Source organism: Mastigoproctus giganteus, chromosome 8 (genome assembly GCF_048544385.1).
Source record: "Mastigoproctus giganteus isolate SK-2022 chromosome 8, ASM4854438v1, whole genome shotgun sequence".
NCBI classification, from domain to species: domain Eukaryota; kingdom Metazoa; phylum Arthropoda; class Arachnida; order Uropygi; family Thelyphonidae; genus Mastigoproctus; species Mastigoproctus giganteus.
In genome coordinates, this window is record NC_143582.1 from 64,779,177 (window position 1) to 64,800,004 (window position 20,828).

At 35.2% G+C, this 20,828-nt stretch overlaps 1 protein-coding gene across 1 annotated transcript in view; it reads left to right on the forward strand.

Moving 5' to 3' along the window:
* Positions 1 to 15,434, forward strand: part of LOC150081579 (small COPII coat GTPase SAR1B-like) — a 92,235-nt gene extending 76,801 nt beyond the window's left edge. Inside the window, exon 7 of the mRNA XM_090380556.1 lies at positions 13,709 to 15,434. Coding sequence (XP_090236682.1) covers positions 13,709 to 13,822 — 114 coding nt within the window. The 3' untranslated portion in view covers positions 13,823 to 15,434. The remainder of the gene's footprint in view (positions 1 to 13,708) is intronic.
* The last annotated feature ends 5,394 nt before the right edge of the window (positions 15,435 to 20,828 follow it).

A 20,828-nucleotide genomic window follows, 5' to 3' on the forward strand; every position in this document is an offset into this window, starting at 1 on the left:
AAAAAAAAAAAAAAAAATATGTGGTTTGTGATGTGTGATATGAAGTTTCTTACAAAATTGTCCTGGCAATATTCTTATTTAAAAATAAATAAATAAAAATGGAAGAAAATAAATACTGCACAGGATAATTTTAGCAAGATGATTTTTCCTATTTTTCAGTTAAAGACTTTCACCCCCCCCCCCCCCCCACACACACACACATGGTCAGTACTGAACACTTTCCCAAGTTTTGGCAGCTGCATTTGTAGTTGTTTTACAACTATCAGAATGTCTTCAATTGCCTTGAAATCATTGAAAAAAAAAACACAGTCACTTTAGAGGAGAAGCATTATAAATCTTCAAAATGGAGTCTGGATAAACAATCTTGTCACATGTGTTACAGGTGTTAATTTATCAAAGAATTCTGAGAGAGTTGAGCCAATTTTTAGAATTTTTCATGATACATACACTTGTACTGTATTTTGGGTTTGTTTGTTTTACTCTTGAACATTGGATCAAATTTTCCTGCACATGTGGCCAAGGTGAAAGTACAAAAAAAAAAACACAATATTTCAATATAATCAACACATTACAAAAAGAGAAAGCATAACAGAGAAAAAAAAGCATAAGTTGGACCATCATGACTATATCATTATGAAAAAGTTCTTCAGCCAGATGAAGATGCTGCACCCATCCAAAAAAAACTGGATATATTTGAAAGTATTCTTTCTGACAGAGACAGTTCATGTAGCTTACTGGCAATAAAATCAAGTTCCATCACTGCTCCCAATTAGTTTTGCTGGGAGAGAGTGAGAGTGCATCTTTTGAATTATGAAAATGTTTAAAGCCACTTTGTGTACTGGCAGCAAAATAGTTAAAAAGGGGAGGGAGTCAAAATAAAATTTGTTTATAATAAAAAACAGTACATTGTTTTTATTTATTTATAATAAAAAAGCAGTATTAATGCATCGAATTTTATAAAAAAATGCTTGCATATTCGTATGAAAAATTGTAAAAAAAGCTATTAAAATTTTATTATATACTTTAATGTGGGTGTTCAAGCAATCCCTGACACTTGTGGATTGTGTTATATCAAGTTTATGCAGTATATATTAATACATATTTAGATATTTAAATCTTCATTGTAAAGAATACTAGTATTTGAGAAGGCAAAATTTTGATCTCCCCCACCACCACCACACACCGAGGTACCAGTTACCATGGTTCTAGTATGTTTTATTGTTTTTTAAAGCTACTCAATTTTTAGGATTTGATATGTACTGTATTTATTTTTAAATAAACTATTTTAATTTTTATATTCAACTATTTAGTTAGTTGAGACAAGATATGAATTAAAAATTCTATTTACCAGCACTTTTTAGATAAAGCACATCTTAATATAAGATTTTAATTATTTGTTTTGTGTGTGTTTTTTTTTTCTCTTGCTAAGTACCTAAAATATAGAAAGCCTCTGTACCCAGGTTTTCTGTATAAGGAGTATGGTATTGTATTTTCAACAACTAAACTATTAGTTTATTGTTGAAACAGTTTTGCAATATAAACACAGATAAGGTATTTCATATATTCTTTAAGCTTTAACTTCAGCTTAGACAAATTAGACAAATATGTTTAATTATCATTGTTAATGAGACCCTCCCAAGGTCTCACTAACAGTGAAGGTATACTTTTAATTGTAATATATTTTATCTTTTAGTAAAACATTTATATACACTGAGTGAACACTGAATTATGACCACCTACCTAATACGTGTTAGGCCTGTTTGTGCCTATAACAGCTGCTATTCGCCTGGGCATTGACCTTGATGTCTGAAGATGTCTTTCAGTATTTGAAATGCTTTCCACAGTGTCAGAATAGATGATGATTGCATGTCCATATGCCTTACTTCCTGTTCCAAAATTTCCTACATATGTTCAGTTGGATTGAGATCAGGTGAATTTGGAGGCTGATCAAGATGGGTGATATCTTCACTGTGTTCCTAGAATCACTTAGGCCTGTTGACATGGTGCATTATCATCTTGGAAGATCCCGTTTCTGTCCAGGAAAAAATGCAATATGGCAGGTGCATGTGGTCTCCCAAGAGCTGCTGGTGAAATGTTGTATGGACCAACATTTCACTAGTGAAATGTTGGTCCATACAGGGGTCCTATTTCTTGCCAGCAAAACATGCCTTATATTAAACAACCACCGCTACCTGCCTGAATAGTGGGTTCCATGGACTCATGTTGCTTGCACACACACACACGGTGTCCATTGGCATGTTGCGCCAGGTATTTGCACTCATCTGACCAGCACACTTGTTTGCAGTCCTCCAGTGTCCAACCACTGTGTTGTTGACACCACTGCATTTGCTATTAATGATGTTTAGCAGTGAGAAGAGGGCATCTCTTGGGTCATCTGCTGTGAATCTCCATATGTCTGAGCATGCAGTGCATTGTCATTTGGGATATTATTCTTGCATTCCCCATATTGTATTATAATGTTAGCTGTTGTAGGGTGACCTGCCATTTAGCCCGTATAATGTGCTGCACCATTTGCTCACCACAAACATCCACCTTGCATAATCCTTTACAGTCTGTTGGCTGGAGGTGGATTTTCTTGTTCACCATTATTCTTTAACCACAGTGGGCCATGAGCAACCAACAAGACATGCTGTTTCTGATATGTATACACCCGATGCATGAGCTCCTACAGTCATGCCCTTTTGAAACTTCATGATATCTTTACTACATCCCATAACTTCTACTTTATCACTTTAAATTGCACAACCAGGTGCATATTACCACTGTTGCAGCACGCAAACACTAAAAATACACACACTCCAGTTGACCAAGGCAGATGCTCTGGTACATTTATGTCCATGCAATTCCCTTTACAAATGTACCTTTGAACATTTCTGATTTTCTACATCAACATTTTTTTTTTTCAAGTAAATTCAACTTAATTAACTAGTAGTGTGATTCAAACCAGAACACATCTGTGTTCACACTGAACACATGAACTAGGACTTCCACTGGCTAAATGACTTTTACAACCGAATTTTGAGGATTACTTGGATGGTTAAAACATATATAATATAAGTATTAACATCACAGCTTTTCGAGTTTTTAAACATCATAAGCAGTGATAACAGTATCTTATTTATACCTGACTATCATATGCAGCAATTCAGATAATTCTTCATATAGCACAATGGAAAATATGTTTAAATTGTCCAGAAATGTTTGCGAATGTTTCTTCAAAATGTTTAAACTTGCATCTGCAAAAAAAATGTAATTTTCAGTTCCTCTGATTATTTCTTTAAGCAAAAATTTAAATATAGCTAAACAGATCCATTACATAGTTTTCTATCCTCCAAAGGGAAAAAAAAAATGTTGGGCAAATAGTTTATAAGAAGGAAAACAGATATACTAAACTGGTACATTATAGCCAAAGCAGCCTATACGCCATTAAATCCCATATAAAAAAAAAACAAAACAATATACTAAACTAAATCACATAAAGTTAAAACTGAATTCCAGGTTTTGGACTTCTAAATGCAGTTGATTCTCCCTCCCCCTCTCTCTTTCTATGGAATCTCATGAAACAGCTATTGTATGATATATATGATACATTGTAGGCCAAAATTTAAACTACATATGTGGTTTCTGCAGGTTTTTATCAGTTCACTCAAACATCTCGGTTTTGTGAACAGACAACACCAGATGTTTGAGGAAATGTGTTGTTAGCTGAATCTGTGCCGTGAAGTTTGTCTGGGTTAATGAGAATGGCATTGCACTCTCAACAGGATATTTTTTAGTTGTATAGGGTGATACAGATATTTATGTACAGTAGATTCTCGATTTTCCGGGATAGATGGTAAAAAACAAATCCCGGATAATTGATTTCCCTGTTAATCCAAAAATACAGAAGTCCCCGACATGCGTAAGAGATACATTCCAGGACTTCTTACTTCGTCGAGTTTTACATAACTCGGGAATGACTAGTAACATATTGCTACTATATTATTATTGACAAATCTGAATTCAGTGCCGATACTTGTTAATGTTTGACCATTTTCATACATTCTTATTGTTTTAATTTTCTGATCCAAATCAATCACCTTCCTTTTCTTGGTAGATTTACTAGTACCGCTGTCACTTATTCTCTTAGTCGGCACCATGATAACTGTCAAATGAAATTTTCTGTAAAGAACTTCACAGGGTTAAGGCGAAAACTCACTTTTATCACCCCTTACTAGTTCACATTTTACTAAAGCACATTTCTGGAGGTCACCAAAAAACAATAAAAACAATTTGCACTTTCCGTTTTATTGGGCTTTTCTGTTAGCGCAGTCTATTATAAACGGGTAGCAAACTCAATCTTATTGAATTTGCGATGATACCAATAGCTGGAATTCTGTGTACATTATTATGGTGAAGTGTGTGTGTCCCCTAAACTAAAATCTTCAGTCATATAAAAACATAAAAAAAAAAAAAAAACATAAATAATTGTAAGAATCTTCTCTTCTTTCCTATTTTTTTGCATGTTACTCCGATCTCACTTGTGCAATTTGTGCTTGCCGTGATAATCGTTATTGATTGCTTATTATTATTATTATTTTTTGTTGTTTTAAATTTTACAATCCTAAAAAAAAAAAAATAAATAAATAAATAAAAAATTGAGTGAAAACAAATTTATGTAAATCCGTAGTTGCATAAGTCGGGGACTTACTAGATTAAAAAATGTTCAGTAACCTACGTAAAAAATATGCTTCTAGATAAAAAACTTACCACATACTACTCGTGTGTCCAATACGATGCTTCCCTTTATTTTTTAAAATTTCACGTATGGTTTGGTCACCTCGTGTATGGTTTGGGCACCAACATTATAATGGTTCCTTAGAGATTTAACGGATGCACCATTTTCAAACTTTTGAATAATTTCAAGTCTTTGTTTAACTGAAAGCGCAACTCTTTTGCATTTACCCATCATTTTTCGATTTCTAAACAAAAAAAAAAAAAATTTACTATAAAAAAAATTTCAACATCCCTGACATAAATAATGAAACAAAATTTGTCTTTTTGCGGTGCGATGGAACACAACAATCGACACAATGCACTAAAACAAACTAAACATTTCTCTCTCTCTCTCCCTTTTTTTGAGCGGCGAGTGTAAAGACAGCAGGGGTTGCAAGATAATAGGCACCTTAATTTCCCAATGATGACTTATAATGCCAGTTCTTGTCGCTTATTTACGACTTGCAAAATATCTGTTTATACCTATTCTAGTTATTACTTGAATTTTTATGATTTCTGGTTGGTTTTTTTTTTTTTTTTTTTTTTTTTTTAATTTGGAGTCTTGAAGTGTCCCAGTTAATCTGATCCCGGTGAATCGAGAGTCTGCTGTACTTTATTAAAGTTCATACTGTGAACAATGTTTATTTTATTTATCTCTTATTGAGTTTATTTCATTTAGTGCTTATCTTTCTGGTTATACCTTATCTTTACATTATGTTTATTTGCTGTCAGGGGTATTTAAGATCTCTTTGGGTTCTGTGTACTTGGAAAGGTGACCTCTGTACCCGTCCATTATTATATTATAATAATATGCAAAATCTATGAGGGGGGAGGTTCAAATAATATTTCACCCAGAAGTAGTTGTGAGTATGTCGCTTATGGTTTAGTCTTTGTGAAACAAACACCATGTATTGCATTTTTTCACCATAGTCGCCAGACAAAATGACATTTTTTCCACCTCTCAATACACTTCTGAATGCCAGTTTTGGATAAGTCTTTTGATAGTCCTTCAAACCACAACTCAGCAGCAGAAATCACTCCATTATCAGTAGCAAAGTGTTTTCCACAAAGAAAGGGCTTCAGAGCAGGAAAGAGGAAGAAATCTTAGGGTGCAGTGTCGGGGGAATAAGCAGGATGCTTCAATATTTCAAACCCACATTTGTGGGCACATCTCACTGCAGCATGTGAGGAATGCGCAGGGGCATTATCATGGAGCAGGCGCATACCTTTTGAAAGCATTTTCCATTCTTTTTCTTTTATAGCAGAACCTAGCTTTAGGAAGAGGTTGGAATAATACTTTGCCATCACAGTACAGTCCTTCTGAAGGTAGTCTGATAGTATTACACCATGCTGATCCCAGAAAAAATTGACAGCATCACCTTGCCAGCACTTGTTTGTATCGTTACCATTTTGGGGAGGGAATGATTCTGCATGCTTCCATTGTCTTGACATTTGTTTAGTTTCTGGATCATAGTAATGGATCCAAGTTTCATCCGTCGTGACTAGCCTTTAAAAAACTCCTCTTGCTTTCTTGGGACGTTGACAGCATTTCTTGTGCATTGTGCCCTTTCCTTCTTCTGGTAAGGGGTCAAAAGTCTGGAAACCTATCTAGCAGACACTTTACTCATATGCAACTGGTGATGGATGATTTTCTCCACAGATCCTACACCAATTTGGAGCTCTGCAGCTAGTTTCTTTGATGTTAATGCAACAGTCTTCCAGGGTTAATACCTCAATTTTTGCAATGCTCTCTTCTGTTACAGCAGTTGCTGGGAAGCCTGGGATTTCTACATCATGCAACGAGGTTCTTCTCCATAAACAGCAACTTTTTCTATATGGATTGTTTTGGGTGTTTTCCCTTGCAGAAAGAGGAACTGACTCACTGATCTGTATTCCGCTTTATTCATTGTGACACTTCACGTCATTCAGCACTGCAAAGAAAAAAAATGAATTGTCAGATCGAAACCAAATTTTGTGTGGTTGCTATAGAGATTTCAAGGTATCAAACAAAAAAAAAAAAAAAAAAAAATTTCATCTTTCTATCACAATTACTTCTGGGTAATTACAAATCTTTTTTTGAACCCCCCCCCTCGTAATATCAGAAACAAAATTGCATTGCAAATAATATTGCTATATATTATGATATATTTTGAAATGCAAATGTAGATGATTTATTAACAAAATAGTTATTATTTACACACACATTACATTGTTGCTTTCTGTATTTCATCATGGCAAAAATATGAATGATATATTAAAATCAGTATTACAGTTTTTCAATACTTATAAATTATTTAAAGTTGGTTGCATTAAGTGATCTTAGTTCATATTTAACCATTTGTAACTGTCATAGAAAGAAAAAAATTTGCATTCCAATTTCAGTGTTTGGAAAAAATGAAAAAAATTGTCTTTTGGCATGTTCGTATTTGCTAGTTCTTTCAATTTGTGACAGAGATACCATCATTTTGATCCCCATCTCCATCTCGCTGTCGAAGCATGTCTTTTTAGCAAAAAAAAGATGGCAAAAATATTAGCGGTGCAAATGATTCAAGGTTATACCAGGGACGGCTTGTTGCTAGGCACTGCGGAACTGCAGCACCGCCAGCTTTTTAAATTTAAATATACAGTCAATGGAGTTGTATGAAATTTTGTGAAGAACAATGCAACGCAATGAATATTTTTATTAACAGGTCCCGCATATAGTATACTCATCCTCTATTTCCAATAATCAAAAAAAAAAAAAATAAATAAATAATTGCTTTATTTAATACAAGTATTAAGCAGAGCCCAGCCGAACCATAGCCTAAGGCCTTTGGTTCATGGGAAAACAACTATTTCCAATAATAATAATAATTTTGATAATAAACGAATAAAAACACAAAATCATTTTCAATTTTGAAGTTTAACCGTAGGCAGAACTGTGCACTAGACAGTTCCACATTTTGTTCCCTGTGGTTGAGTCAATGCCTGATTGGTGGGTTGCCAATACGCGTTTTTTAGAGGTGACAAAACAAGTTAAAAGAACTGCAGAGCGAGCAGTGTCAATTTGATTGTTGACTGTGAAGGGTATGTCTACATGTCTTATAACCAAAGCAGTTTAATGTATCTTTAAGAAGCAAATATTGCAAGGCACCACTATTTTTTTGCTGCATATGGCTATGTAGTGCACAAGTTCCCATTGAAAGTTTCCTTATAAATTCTGAGGAAGCATGATTTCATCATTTGGCATTTTCAAGTTTGAAATATTGTGTGGACAAGTTCCTGTTATTTCTCAATATCTTTGAAGGTAAAGAAATAGCTGAAGCAATGCAATGTTTTGCAATATCAGTTCTGTCAATTTCAGAATTGAATTGTCAATGTCTGAATTTAAATTATGCACCACTGTGTGTAAATTTAAGGATTAATAGTAATGCTTCTACTGAATAATGAGTAGCATTGGCTGCCTTGTATGTGTGGGGAGATAGTTTGCAGTGATATGTGCATCTAATCTAGCACAGAACTGTTATTCAGTTTCTGTCAGCGTGCATATCCCCAACAGAATTTGTTGGAAATGATTTATTGGATCAAATAGTGACTGCAAATGAAACATGGTACAGGCACTTTGAATCAGAGACAAGCAACATGGCATAACATAGTAACATCAGACATCACCATGGCCAAAAAAATTCAAGACTTTTCAAAGCACTGAGTGGGTTATGCTAATGCTGTGTTTTGACCTACAGGGAATGCTACTCTGGAATTTCACGTGTAGAGGTCAACAGTCAACCTTCAAAATTGCACGTGAATCCTCAATGTTCATCTGTGTAGGGCCATATTGAAATTTTAATTTATGTCAACACAGCAATGCACAGTCATGCAACTCAGCAATCTGATCCAGAAACTACACTAAGAAGAGATTGAACTTCCTCTACACATTCTGGACTTGACAAACCTTGGGATTTTCATGTTTTTAGAAGACTGAAAAATGATCTGGAAATATGCTGATTCCATGTGAATGAAGTGGAGGAAGCTGTCAAACAGTTGTACAGTCAGTCCTCGTATAACACGTGTTTACATTACACAAATTCGATCATACACGATTTATAAATAGGGGAACGATATCTTATATAACACGAACCGAATTCGCTTATGCACGATAAGCCTTTGTGTTTACAAGAAATGGCAGTCGAATGCGGAATCACCCCAATTGAACGCAACACGATAGGAATGAAGAGAAGATTCTGAAAATGTATTTGTGTTTTATATCAGTGGAGGGGAAACACATTTCACCATAATAATGTAAAAACCCACACAATTCCAGCTATCGGTATAATCGCAAATGCAATTAGATCGAGTTTACTACCAGTTTATAACAGATTCCAATAGCAGCAATGCAACTGGAAATTGTTTTTATTGTTTTATGATAGTAACCCCTAGAAATGTGCTTTAGTAAAATGTGAGGTGTTAATAGTGTATCTCTGCCTTTACGGTGTTGTTTATTCAGTTGCTACACGCGCACAACTTTGTTTATGTGTATCAAGTGTGCCTCCTCATTTGTAATTGTGCTTTACTCCCTAAAAATGAGTAAAATACTTAAAAGGTGAGAAAAGAAAGCGTCCTGGTGAAGACACTGCAGATTCAGAGAGAGAAAAAAAAAGCAATATCGATAAACAGAGGCGGACTGGGTCAAAAATTCTTACCCGGGAAAATTTATAGTGGCCTCATACTATGGTTTATGGCCAAAATCACACCGGCCTCCGGCCCACCGGGGTTTCCCCGGTAAGGCTTATGGTCAGTCCGCCACTGTCGATAGCTAAAAAATATGAAACTGTGAAACGCTTTGAGCAAAATTAAAGACCATGTGATATTGCACGTGCTACAGCCCTAAATGAGGCAACGCCGAGAATTACAAAGAATGCAGAGAAAATAACAACTTTCATAGCAGGAACAACTCAAAGTGTAATTAAAATCCATTAGATTAAGACACAAAGAATTGGAAGAGATGGAACGGCTGTCAACTGTTTGGATAGAAAATCAAACAAAAAACAAGTTTGCTTACAATAGAAGCAAAAGCATTAGCAATATTTAGCATTAGCATTAGTAGAGGCATATGATGCAAGAAAGCAAGCTTATTCAGCATCAGCCAAAAAAAAAAAACACACACCACTCCCATTTCACCCCTCCGTTCGTTCGAAATACCTGTCCAGTTGAGCTTTAAATTTGTTTAGGCTATCAACTTCAACAACAAGTGATGGAAGTCGGTTCCACCAACCAACCAACCACCCGCTGGCCAAAGGCAAATTTCCGCACATCTATCCGACATCCGTCCTTCCTCAATTTGAATTTATGCCCTCTGAGGTGATTATTCTGAGCAAGATGAAGAATCCCATTGGCATTGAGCATGCTCAAACCATTCAAAGCCTTATACACCTCTATCAGATCACCTCGCCGGTGCCTAGTCTCCAGACTCTGTAATTTGCAAAACTTAAGCCTTTCTTCGTAAGAGCACCCCTTTGTTCCATTCACTAATCTTGTTGCCCTTCTCTGTACCCGTTCCAGCAGCTCTACATCCTTCTTGAAATGAGGCCTCCAGACCTGTATACAGTACTCAAGATGTGGCCTAACCATTGCCTTATACAAGGGAATAATCACCTCCTTATCCCTGCTAGAAAAATTCCTGTATATCATTGACAAGACACCATGAGCTACTCTTGCAGCTCGTCTGCACTGCTCAGAGAACTTCATATCTGCCTGCACAATTACCCCCAGGTCCTTTTCATTCTCCACCACTGTCAGTGTAGTACCGCAGAGTTGATACGTTGCTCTGGGGTTACTGTTTCCCATATGTAGTACTTTACATTTGTCAATGTTAAACTTCATTTGCCACCTCTCAGCCCATCTGTTCAACCTTTCCAGATCCTGTTGCAGCAGCATAGCGTCAGTAGTGTCCTTAACAACCCTGCCAACCTTTGTATCATCTGCAAACTTGGACATTAAACTTGATATCCCATCATCAATATCATTCATAAACACCGAAAACAACAACGGACCCAACACTGAACCCTGAGGAACTCCACTAATAACATTAGTCCACTTTGAGCAGTATCCATTGATTACCACTCTCTGTCTTCTGCCACTCAACCATCCCCTTATCCATAGCAGCAATTTGCCTCCAATGCCACACTGCTCCAATTTGTGCAGCAGTCTTCCATGTGCAACAGTATCAAAAGCCTTTCTAAGATCCAAATATATAATATCAAAGTTATTCCCTGCATCCAGTTCTTTTGTGACTACATCATAGTATCCAATCAAATTGGTCAGGCAAGACCTGCCCTTAACAAAACCATGCTGCGTATGAGCTATAACTGAATTCTTGTCTAGATGATCCTGCAGTGCTTCTTTAATCAGTGCCTCCATTAATTTACCTGGAACAGAAGTTAAACTAACAGGTCTATAATTACTTGTGTCAGCCTTTGATCCTCCTTTGTGAATTGGGGTTACATTTGCACATCTCCAATCTATGGGTACCTCCGCTGAGTCCAAAGAAGCTCTCATAATTATGGCTAGGGGTTTGCTTACTTCCTTTGCTGCCTCCTTTAATATAACTGGATAGATCCCATCCACCCCAGGTGCCTTTTTTATGTTTATCCTCAACAATCTCTCCTCCACTTCCCTCTCAGTTATTACAAAATCATCCAGCTCACTGCCAATGTTTACTTTACCTACATCATTCTCCTTCCTGAATAACTCCTCATGCGTGAATGTAGATGCAAAATACTCGTTTAGATTGTTAGCCACCTGAGCAGGATCCTCAACTGTTGAACCATCAATATCCAGTGGCCCAATATGATTCATCCCTTTCCTTCTTGAGTTTAAATATGTAAAGAACTCTTTTCTGTTTTTCTTTGCATCCTTTGCCAAGGATTTTTCGTAGTCTGCCTTTGCCTGCCTAATCTCCTTTGTGACTTGGTTACAGACCAACTTATATGTATCATAGGCTTCCATGTCACCCATTAATTTGTATGTATCCCATGCATTTTTCTTCTCTGCCACATGTCTCATTAGTTCATCTGACAACCATTTAGGCCTAAACCTTGAACAATATTTCTTAGTTGGTATGTAAAGCCTGGTAGCCTCCAAGATTAGTTCCTTGAATGCTTCCCATTTTGAGTTTGCTGTTGGTAACATCATCAGTTGGTCCCACTGTATAGAATTTAAATACTGTCTCAGACCATCATAGTCGCCTTTACGAAAACAAAAACCCTTCCCTTTACCTCTGATGGTAGTTACCTCCTTGAGTAAATCCCACTTCAACACACTGTGATCACTGCCACCTAGTGGTTCATTTATCTGCAGATTCTTAATGCATGAAGAATCACTACTGATAATCAGATCAAGAGTATTGCTCCCTCTTGTTGCCTCACGAACATGCTGATGTAGAAAACAATCATCCAATAAATCCACAAAAGCCTTGCTAGTGTGCGAGTGACCAACCCACAAATTCCAGTCAATATCTGGGAAATTAAAATCCCCCATTATAAGACTCTCTGATTTACTGGCCCACTCTATTTCCCTGTACAATATCTTATTATACTCATCAGAGTCATTAGGCCTATAGCACACTCCTACTCTCAATTTTGATTTCCCTATGCTTATGTCACACCAAACTGACTCGACACTGCCCTGTCCATCGATGTCGACTGGCTTCATTTCCTTGGACTTTATGTGTTTCTTAATTAATAGCATAACCCCTCCTCCCCTCCTGTCCTGTCTATCCTTTCTATACACATTGTATTCCCCAAATTCCAGTTCCGCATTACTTATATCTGTGTGACACCACATCTCTGATATCCCAACAATATCTGCCTTTGATGCTTTGAGCAATACCTCAAATTCATCAAATTTATTTACCAAACTCCTAGCATTGGTGTACACGCAGGTATACATGCACCTGTTTCTATTCTTAGCTACCCTAACACAACCCATGTGTTTACTTGTACCGCAATGACTCCTAGCAGTCTCTGAAATATCCTGCATCTTGTTTTTCAGGCTTCTGCTCATTTCAATAGAAGCAGTGCAAGAATCACTTCCACCTCTGCCAGTGGCTACTGTTAATCTATTAGTCCTTGTATCCCCCCCCCAACTAACAGTTTTCCGACCCACCTAACACTGCCTCGACAGCATCAGCAGAAATTCTTAACAATTTTATTACGTAATAGTCGTAATAAAATACGTATTTTATTACGATTATTTATTGTGTTTGGTAATGTTTTGGTTACAAATGTGTGTTCAGTCTTGGGTGGTCGGCACCTAACCCCATTTTTCCCATAGGGCCTGTTGTTTGTATTGCACGATTTTGCATTGCACGAGGGTTTCTAGGAACACAACTATCGTGCTATACGAGGACTGACTGTACCCATGCTTGAGTGGACCATGGTTCTAACCCACATAACTGATAAATATGATTAATGATTATATTCATTGTCAAAGTAATTAATTGTAAATTCCTGCGATCTAGTGTTCATGCTGGAGTATAAACAGGATTTTTTTTGTTTTGTTTTAATTAGGCTCATCACCATACAATATTTAGACAAAAATTTCTTGAATTTATAGGTCAGTAATTGAATTAAAACTAACATTGATATTAAGGGAAAATAACTGATATGAATTCAAAGATAACATAGGCTACCAAATTTTAGCATGATTGAAAACAGAAAATATATGATACTCTGTCAGAAATAGATCACAGCATGGAATTAAGAGAGAACAGTGAAGTACAACATCAATCCATCATTCTTGAACGTCAAGTAATGTGTGCTGTATTCCTTCAGTTTTATTTCATAAGTTTGTCTGGAAAGAACATAGTTATTCTTTTTCCTAAAATAATTTTTTTTTTTTTTTTAATACTTGCACAGACATACTCTAACAGATTTATTAATTGAATTCTTTATAGGGTAAAATTCCAAAATCCCAGTTAACAGTACGACCTTTGGAACTATTTATGTGTAGTGTGTTGAAAAGACAAGGATATGGTGAAGCATTCAGATGGTTAGCCCAGTATATATAGTAAAAATGGTTGGAAAATGCTTTTGATTATTTAATAGTAAATTCCTTATAATATTAGTTTATTTTATATATACAAATTGTACTTTCCTTAATATATGGTGTTTTTTCCCATTTTAAACAATGTTCTGAAACAATGTTAGGGTGTCTCAGATTTTCAGTTCATGAAAAAACCCCTGGATATAAAATGGATATAGGGGTGTTTTTTGCTGTCCCATTATACCAAAGATCATTTCTTATGTCGTACTGAATGTATATGACTTGAATCACTTACTCTAAGGTAATTTTAAAATGCTGTTATATGTTCTCTGTTATCGCCATTGTTCGGGTTGATGTTTTAAATAAACTACTGCTGTGCACTGTGAGAACTGTGTTGAGCATACTAGCGAAGTGTGTCATTCATTTGATCAAAATTGTACAGTTACTGCAGACATTTAATAGGTACCATTCCATTATTTTTGCAATTATGCTTGAGTGCTTTTGTGCCAACATAACTATTTATTCTTTAAAATATAGTTAGTATGTGTATACTCAGATACAGAGGTGTCTCTCTCTCTGACATGTAACTGCTTCTTTTGGCAAACCAATTCCTTTGTTTTTACTGCCAGAGTAGTGTCAAGTTAGTAGCAGTGCCTTAGCTGTATTTCATTATAGCCATCTGATCTGCAATCATGTTCAAATTTTACACTGGTCTGATAATGGGTTTATGATTCTAAGTAGGATATCTCAATTATAGGTATCTCCCACTTAATGATGGGATTCTTCTGTTACTATTCTATGTTACAGCATTATAATAAAAGAAAAGGTTTAATTTTCATGGATTGTTAGTTTATTTAATATAGAACCATGGTGAGTCCATATATTTCTGCTTGCCCTTTTTCCCTTTGTACAATAGCTAGCATGTATATGTTTATATCTTTGCTACTCTTTTGCTGCCCTTCTGTGCCTTTATTATTCTCAGCAGAGATAGCCATTGCAGCTTATGAATGAATAAAAGCTTCTGACATGCCTTTGGTTACTATTAAATTTTGAAGTTGTAGCATTTAACATTTCCTCAATCTTATCTTGCATTCTTTGGTTTTTAGCATCAAGGAATTCTTTGGTAGTCAGACCTGCACTGTGTGATTTGAGCAAATCAACTGCATTAACCTCCATCATACAAGCTAGTTTCTTTTGCAGTCTCCGCTGTTTCTTTGTATATCATGAGCTGGTTCTCAAATCTAAGCTATTCTGGATACAACTAGGTCATTGTTTTTTCCAAGTTCCTTCCACGTGACATCTTAGCTTCCTTCCATGCTTTTTCTTCCTTCATTCGTCAGCATTTTGGACTCACTTTAATGGTACTACTAAAGTGAACTCAATAAATGCATCAAGTAAACATGAAAAAATGAAATAAAATAATAATAGAATATACTGTACCTTCAACTAGTAAATGATGCTTTGAGTGGGAAATGTTGCAGTGATGATTTATTTTTACTGAACTTTGCTCACTGTTATTCGGTTATGCACTTTTTAATATATCCGAAATTATTTTTAAGTTGTTATAACAAGGTGAAGAATGTCACAAACTGAATATTGTAATTATTTAAGTGTCATATTAAAATGATGGTAAATGAAATGCCAAATTAGGTGTGCCTGTAATTGTTTTCAGTCGTTTAGATTTACTTTTATCATCCAAGTACTCTCAATACAGATTTTTCTGCCATGCAAATTTACCTTAGTCAAGCAATACAATAAAAGGAATGTTTTCACTTAAAAAATTGTCTCATCTTTGACTGCTCTCAGTACAAGTTTTTCTTCCAATGAAATTAAGTGTTATTCATTGATCAATTTATAATATAGTATGTTGTTTTTATGGCCAATATTATTTCAGCCTTGTTCCCTGTTGTAGTCCAGCATTTCTTAATTTGGGGCTTTGAGACCCAAAGGTAAGTTTGCAAATTTCTTTGAAAAATTCAGAAAGTATATTTTATATTAAGAAATGACTACTTACGTGATGCACACAATGTATTAGTACACGTTGTACACTGGATTCTACTGTACACCTTTCATAAAATTGTTTGTATTTGTTTAAACACTCAAATATATTTTCTGTTATATTTTCTTCCCACTGAAGGCCTCGATGCAAAGTTTCAAATGCTGCTAACATTTCTTGTTTGGAAAGTTTAATATTGCCCTCATTTTCATCCAACTCATCGTCAATATTGTCACTAGTTCTTTAAATATGCTCCAAAATCTTCACTTGGATATTCAGCTGCTATGACATCATTATCAATTCCTGAAAATTCATCAATAACAATTTCTCCACTGATCAAACCGCATTTGGAACTCTTCCCAAGATTGCTCAATGTCTTGTAGTAGTTCATCACTGTTAATTAGCGTTTTAGCAAAACCTGTTTTTAAAAACAATTCTTAATTGTTGTTTCCATCACATCTTAACTCCACGTTTTTTCACTCTCAGATATGCACATCCACAAATCTAAATAACAGAATCTATAGGTTGGTTGGTTGGTTTCTATTCTCAGTATAATTTTTTTCAGTGTGCACTTTCAGTGGTGCATTTTCAAATCCTTTGCCCGTTGGCTGCAGTTTAGATGAGGTATTTGGAAGGAAATAAACAAGCTTCACACTTGTTCCGAAATTACTGAGCGAAGATGGGCAGAGCAGTTGTCAACAATCAGTGCAATCAACAAGATTTTTCTGTTTTCTTTTATCTTTCTATCAAAATTTAAAATCCACTGCTCAAAAATTTCACTTGTCATCCAAGATTTTTTGTTGTAGTTGTAGTTCAACTTTAATGACTTTACTCCTTTGAAACATCGGGATTGTTTACTTTTGCCTGTTACCAGCCATATTTGCACCAACCAAGACTGTAATTCTCTCCTTACTATTTTTACCACCTAAACATTTATCACCTTTAAAAGTCAGTGTCTTGTTTGGTAAACATTTAAAAAATAGACATGTTTCATCAACGTTGAATATGTCTTTGGGCTAGTAGTCTTCCAATTTTTTTTTCAAAACTGTTTCTTTCCAATGGGTGTAGTCTTCTTCAATTGCAACTCCACTTTCAGCAGAAATAACTTTTTCGAGTAAGCCATCGCACTCTTTAAATTTGTCCAGCCAACCAGAACTAACTTGGAATGTTTTATAAAGGGCCCGTAATGATTTTCCTCTGAGTCCCCAGTCCGAAGTGGCTATCCTCCTTATCATTCCTGTGAATTTCTGTAACTTGGATTTGATGCATAAAAAAACAGAAAAGATGCATACTCCATAGCCTTTTCTTTAATGGCTCTAATGTCAGCACGTTTTGGCCTCGAATCAACTTCATCCATTTCTTCACAAAGGCATAATTTCATACGCTTCTAACTGGGTCCCATTTCCTCAAACAGTTTGAAAATTGAATACAGTTTTTCAGAATGGTTAACACACTACTGGCAGGAATACCAAATTTTAAAGCAATTTTTTTTTTTTTTTTTTTTAAACTCCCCGATCTACACTATTAAGAGCACTTCCACTTTTTAACATTACACTCAAGGATTTGAGTGTGATGTGTGAAATGGTGTGAAACAGAGATGGGTGAAATTTAGTGAATGTGTGGATGACTCATTTCTTCGAAACAACAGATGAATTTCCGTGATAAAAGAAAATCACTCTCTCCTAATTCTCTAATAGGATGCTTACAGTAGAAAACAGGTTGACCAGAGCCAATGTCTGCGTCGGGAATATGGCTTAATCTTTTCCAATGGACTTCTTGGTACACTAGTGTATAAGTTGTTTAAGTTTTACTTATTCTTTTTAGTCATTGCTCACCCACTGCTGGGTAAAGGCTTCTCTGAAAACCTTTCATCTTTTTCTATCCTGCACCAATTTCCTCCTGCTGGGTTTTATGGGCACCACTAAATTGTTGGCCAGTTTCCTACTGCAAGTTTTTACTGGCACCAATAAATTGTAGAATGTTTTAGCTCTTAATTCATAGAATTAATCCCTTTAGCTCATAAAAGTTGAAGGGATTAATTCTTAATCCTTTTAGCTCTTCATTCGTGCTTTCTACAGCATCAGCTTTATTGCCTAAAGGCCAGAGATGTGAACAATTGTATCCAGGTCTCTCTAAATCAGTTCATTATATGGAAACTATTTTCAATATAATGACCAAGGGGAAATCATAAAAGTTTGCTACATAGAAAAATTCACTATATGGAAGTTCGTTAAAGAGAGGTCCAACTGTATATATTGGTCAAAATTGGGACAAAAAAAATAGCGGAACTACTATTAGCTTCCCCATGTAAGATCTTAGCATTATGCAAGTACTAATAATGATTTAATTTAGGATTTCATGCTGTAAAAACAAAGCAAAATGGTAAAAACCAATTATTGATTTATTGATCCAGTTATTACTGAAAAGCATTTATTGTGACTCATTACAACATTATCCTCATGAACACATAGAGTTTCCAAGAGTTTCCAAATATTATCAGTGCTGTCAGGTTTGTAGTTAGCTCTGAAGGGATGCTAGGTGGCTTTTCAGAGCTTAAACCTTATATAAATTTTTTTACAAAAATTTATACCCCTATCTCATTTTCCTAACAAAGACCACAGCTTGAACAACTCATAAACTAAATATTTTAATGTGTTCTGTAGAGCATAACTAGATTATATATATTGGAGCATGAGCCTGAAATAATTATATATAAAACATTGTTCTTTCTATTGCTAATATTTAATTACAATTGCAATTCCACATACAAAAAAGGTCAATAAAATCAGTAAATATATAAAAAAAAAGTGTATTATAATAATAAAATTAGTAGGAACATGTAAAGGAGTAAAAGTAAATAATGATTGCACTTTATTTATATTATATGATTTTAACTTTTCAGGCTTTTATTGTAGCAAAATCATTAATTATAGAGTTAAAATTCAAAATATTTGCAACATCATATTCTATTGAAAGAATTGCCAAACTAGATAGATGTTCTTGAGTCATGGTAGATCTCAAGTAATTTTTAATAATCTTCAATTTACTAAAACTCTGTTCACAAGAAGCAGCAGTAACAGGCAGTGTTTGTAAAGAGTATTTATGAACTGCTTAATACATTCAAAGGTATAGCTTTACTTAAATTTGGTATTATAGCCCTATCTTGATTTTTGAAATATTCTGTTTCAGTACAAAATTCGTTTGGATCTAAATCTTTGAAATACTTTAACGACAAATCCAATGCTGATTTTTTTCAGTCTTCTGTTGAGAAATTGGTTAATGAATCCCCTGCTAAAAAAGAAAATCTGAGTCAAATAGGGATAAACTTTCAAAACACCATTGGAGTTCTGTTAAAATATTGTCAAAAACCATGTTACATTCTCTCTGAAATTCCTTTTCTTCTGGCAGTAAATGACCTTCCCCTTTTGCTTGTTTGGAAACAGCACCTTTTTTTTCTTTTATGTTTTTCAGGAAAATTTGGCTCAATGGCTTAGATTTTCTGCTGTTTTTTTGAGAATTTGCATTTGTATTGTCTACTGCTTTGTTCGTGCATTTCACTAAGAAAAGATATAAGTTCTTGGGAAAGCTCCATCAATTGATAAATTTTTATTTTGCAATCATATGTTTACCCAGTCAATACACAATAAAATTTTATGCCAAATATTTAAAGGGCATATGAATTGGAAATCAATCTGCTTTACTAAGTTTTTAGCATCTAATACTGTTTTGGCATTTAAAGTAGAATCATTAGACATTTCATTTAACAGCTCATAAACTTTTTCAATTTGCATAAAAAGGCAGTGAAACAGCTTTTGTCCTAGCAGATTATCGTGTTGTATGTTGTCCTTTTAAGATTATATTTAATGCTTCTGACATTTTGTACCATATTTAATGCTTCTGACATTTTGTTGAGTCCGAGAAAAACATTTTTTGAATTAGTCCAAAAAATGTGATCATCAATGGTGATATTTCAGCTTTATGTAGGCCAAGGTTAAGAAAATAAGATGCACATGGAACAAATTTAGCATAAGTGTTCAGTTAATGTATATGTGCTTGTACCCCACGATATTTTCCCGCCATATTTGCACCATTATCGTAGCCCTGTCTACTGCAATCACTAATGCTTTCGGAATCCTCTTTTCCGTTTGTATGTATTGAATTACAATAGATATATTGTAATCCAGTATATCTACAGACAACCCCCGTATAACATGGTACTTCTACAACATGGTTTCCTCTAACACAATTAAAATTGTGGCAATCCTTGCACAACACAGTACTTATATAACACAGTTTCGCTCTAACATTTCGCTCTGAATGAGTATTTTGCATCTACATTCACACACGAGGAGTTATTAAGGTTTGAAAATGGCAGAAGGTTATCAAATTGTAGCAGGGTGCTTAATGATTTTGTAATAACTGAGAGCAAAGTGGAGGAGAAATTGTTGAAGTTAAACATAAGAAAGGCACCTGGGGTGGATGGGATCTATCCAGTTATATTAAAGGAGGTGGCAAAGCAACTAAGCAAACCCTTAGCCATAATTATGAGAGCATCCTTGGACTCAGAGAAAGTCACCACGGACTGGAGATGTGCAAATGTATCCCTAATTCACAAAGGGGGATCGAAGGGTGACACGAGTAATTACAGACCAGTTAGTTTAACTTCTGTTCTGGGTAAAATAATGGAGTCACTGGTTAAAGATGCATTGCAGGATCATCTAGACAAGACTGCAGCAATAATTCAGACACAGCATGGGTTTGTTAAGGGAAAGTCTTGTCTGACAAATTTGATAGGATATTATGATGTGGTTACAAAGGAACTAGATGCAAAAAATAATTTTGATATCATATATTTGGATTTCAGGAAAGCTTTTGACACTGTTGTGCATGGAAGACTATTGTACAAATTGGAGCAGAATGGTATTAAGGGTAAGTTGCTACAATGGATAAAAGGATGGTTGAGTGGGCGAAGACAGAGGGTGGTAACTAATGGGTGCTGCTCTTCGTGGACTAATGTTATCAGTGGAGTCCCACA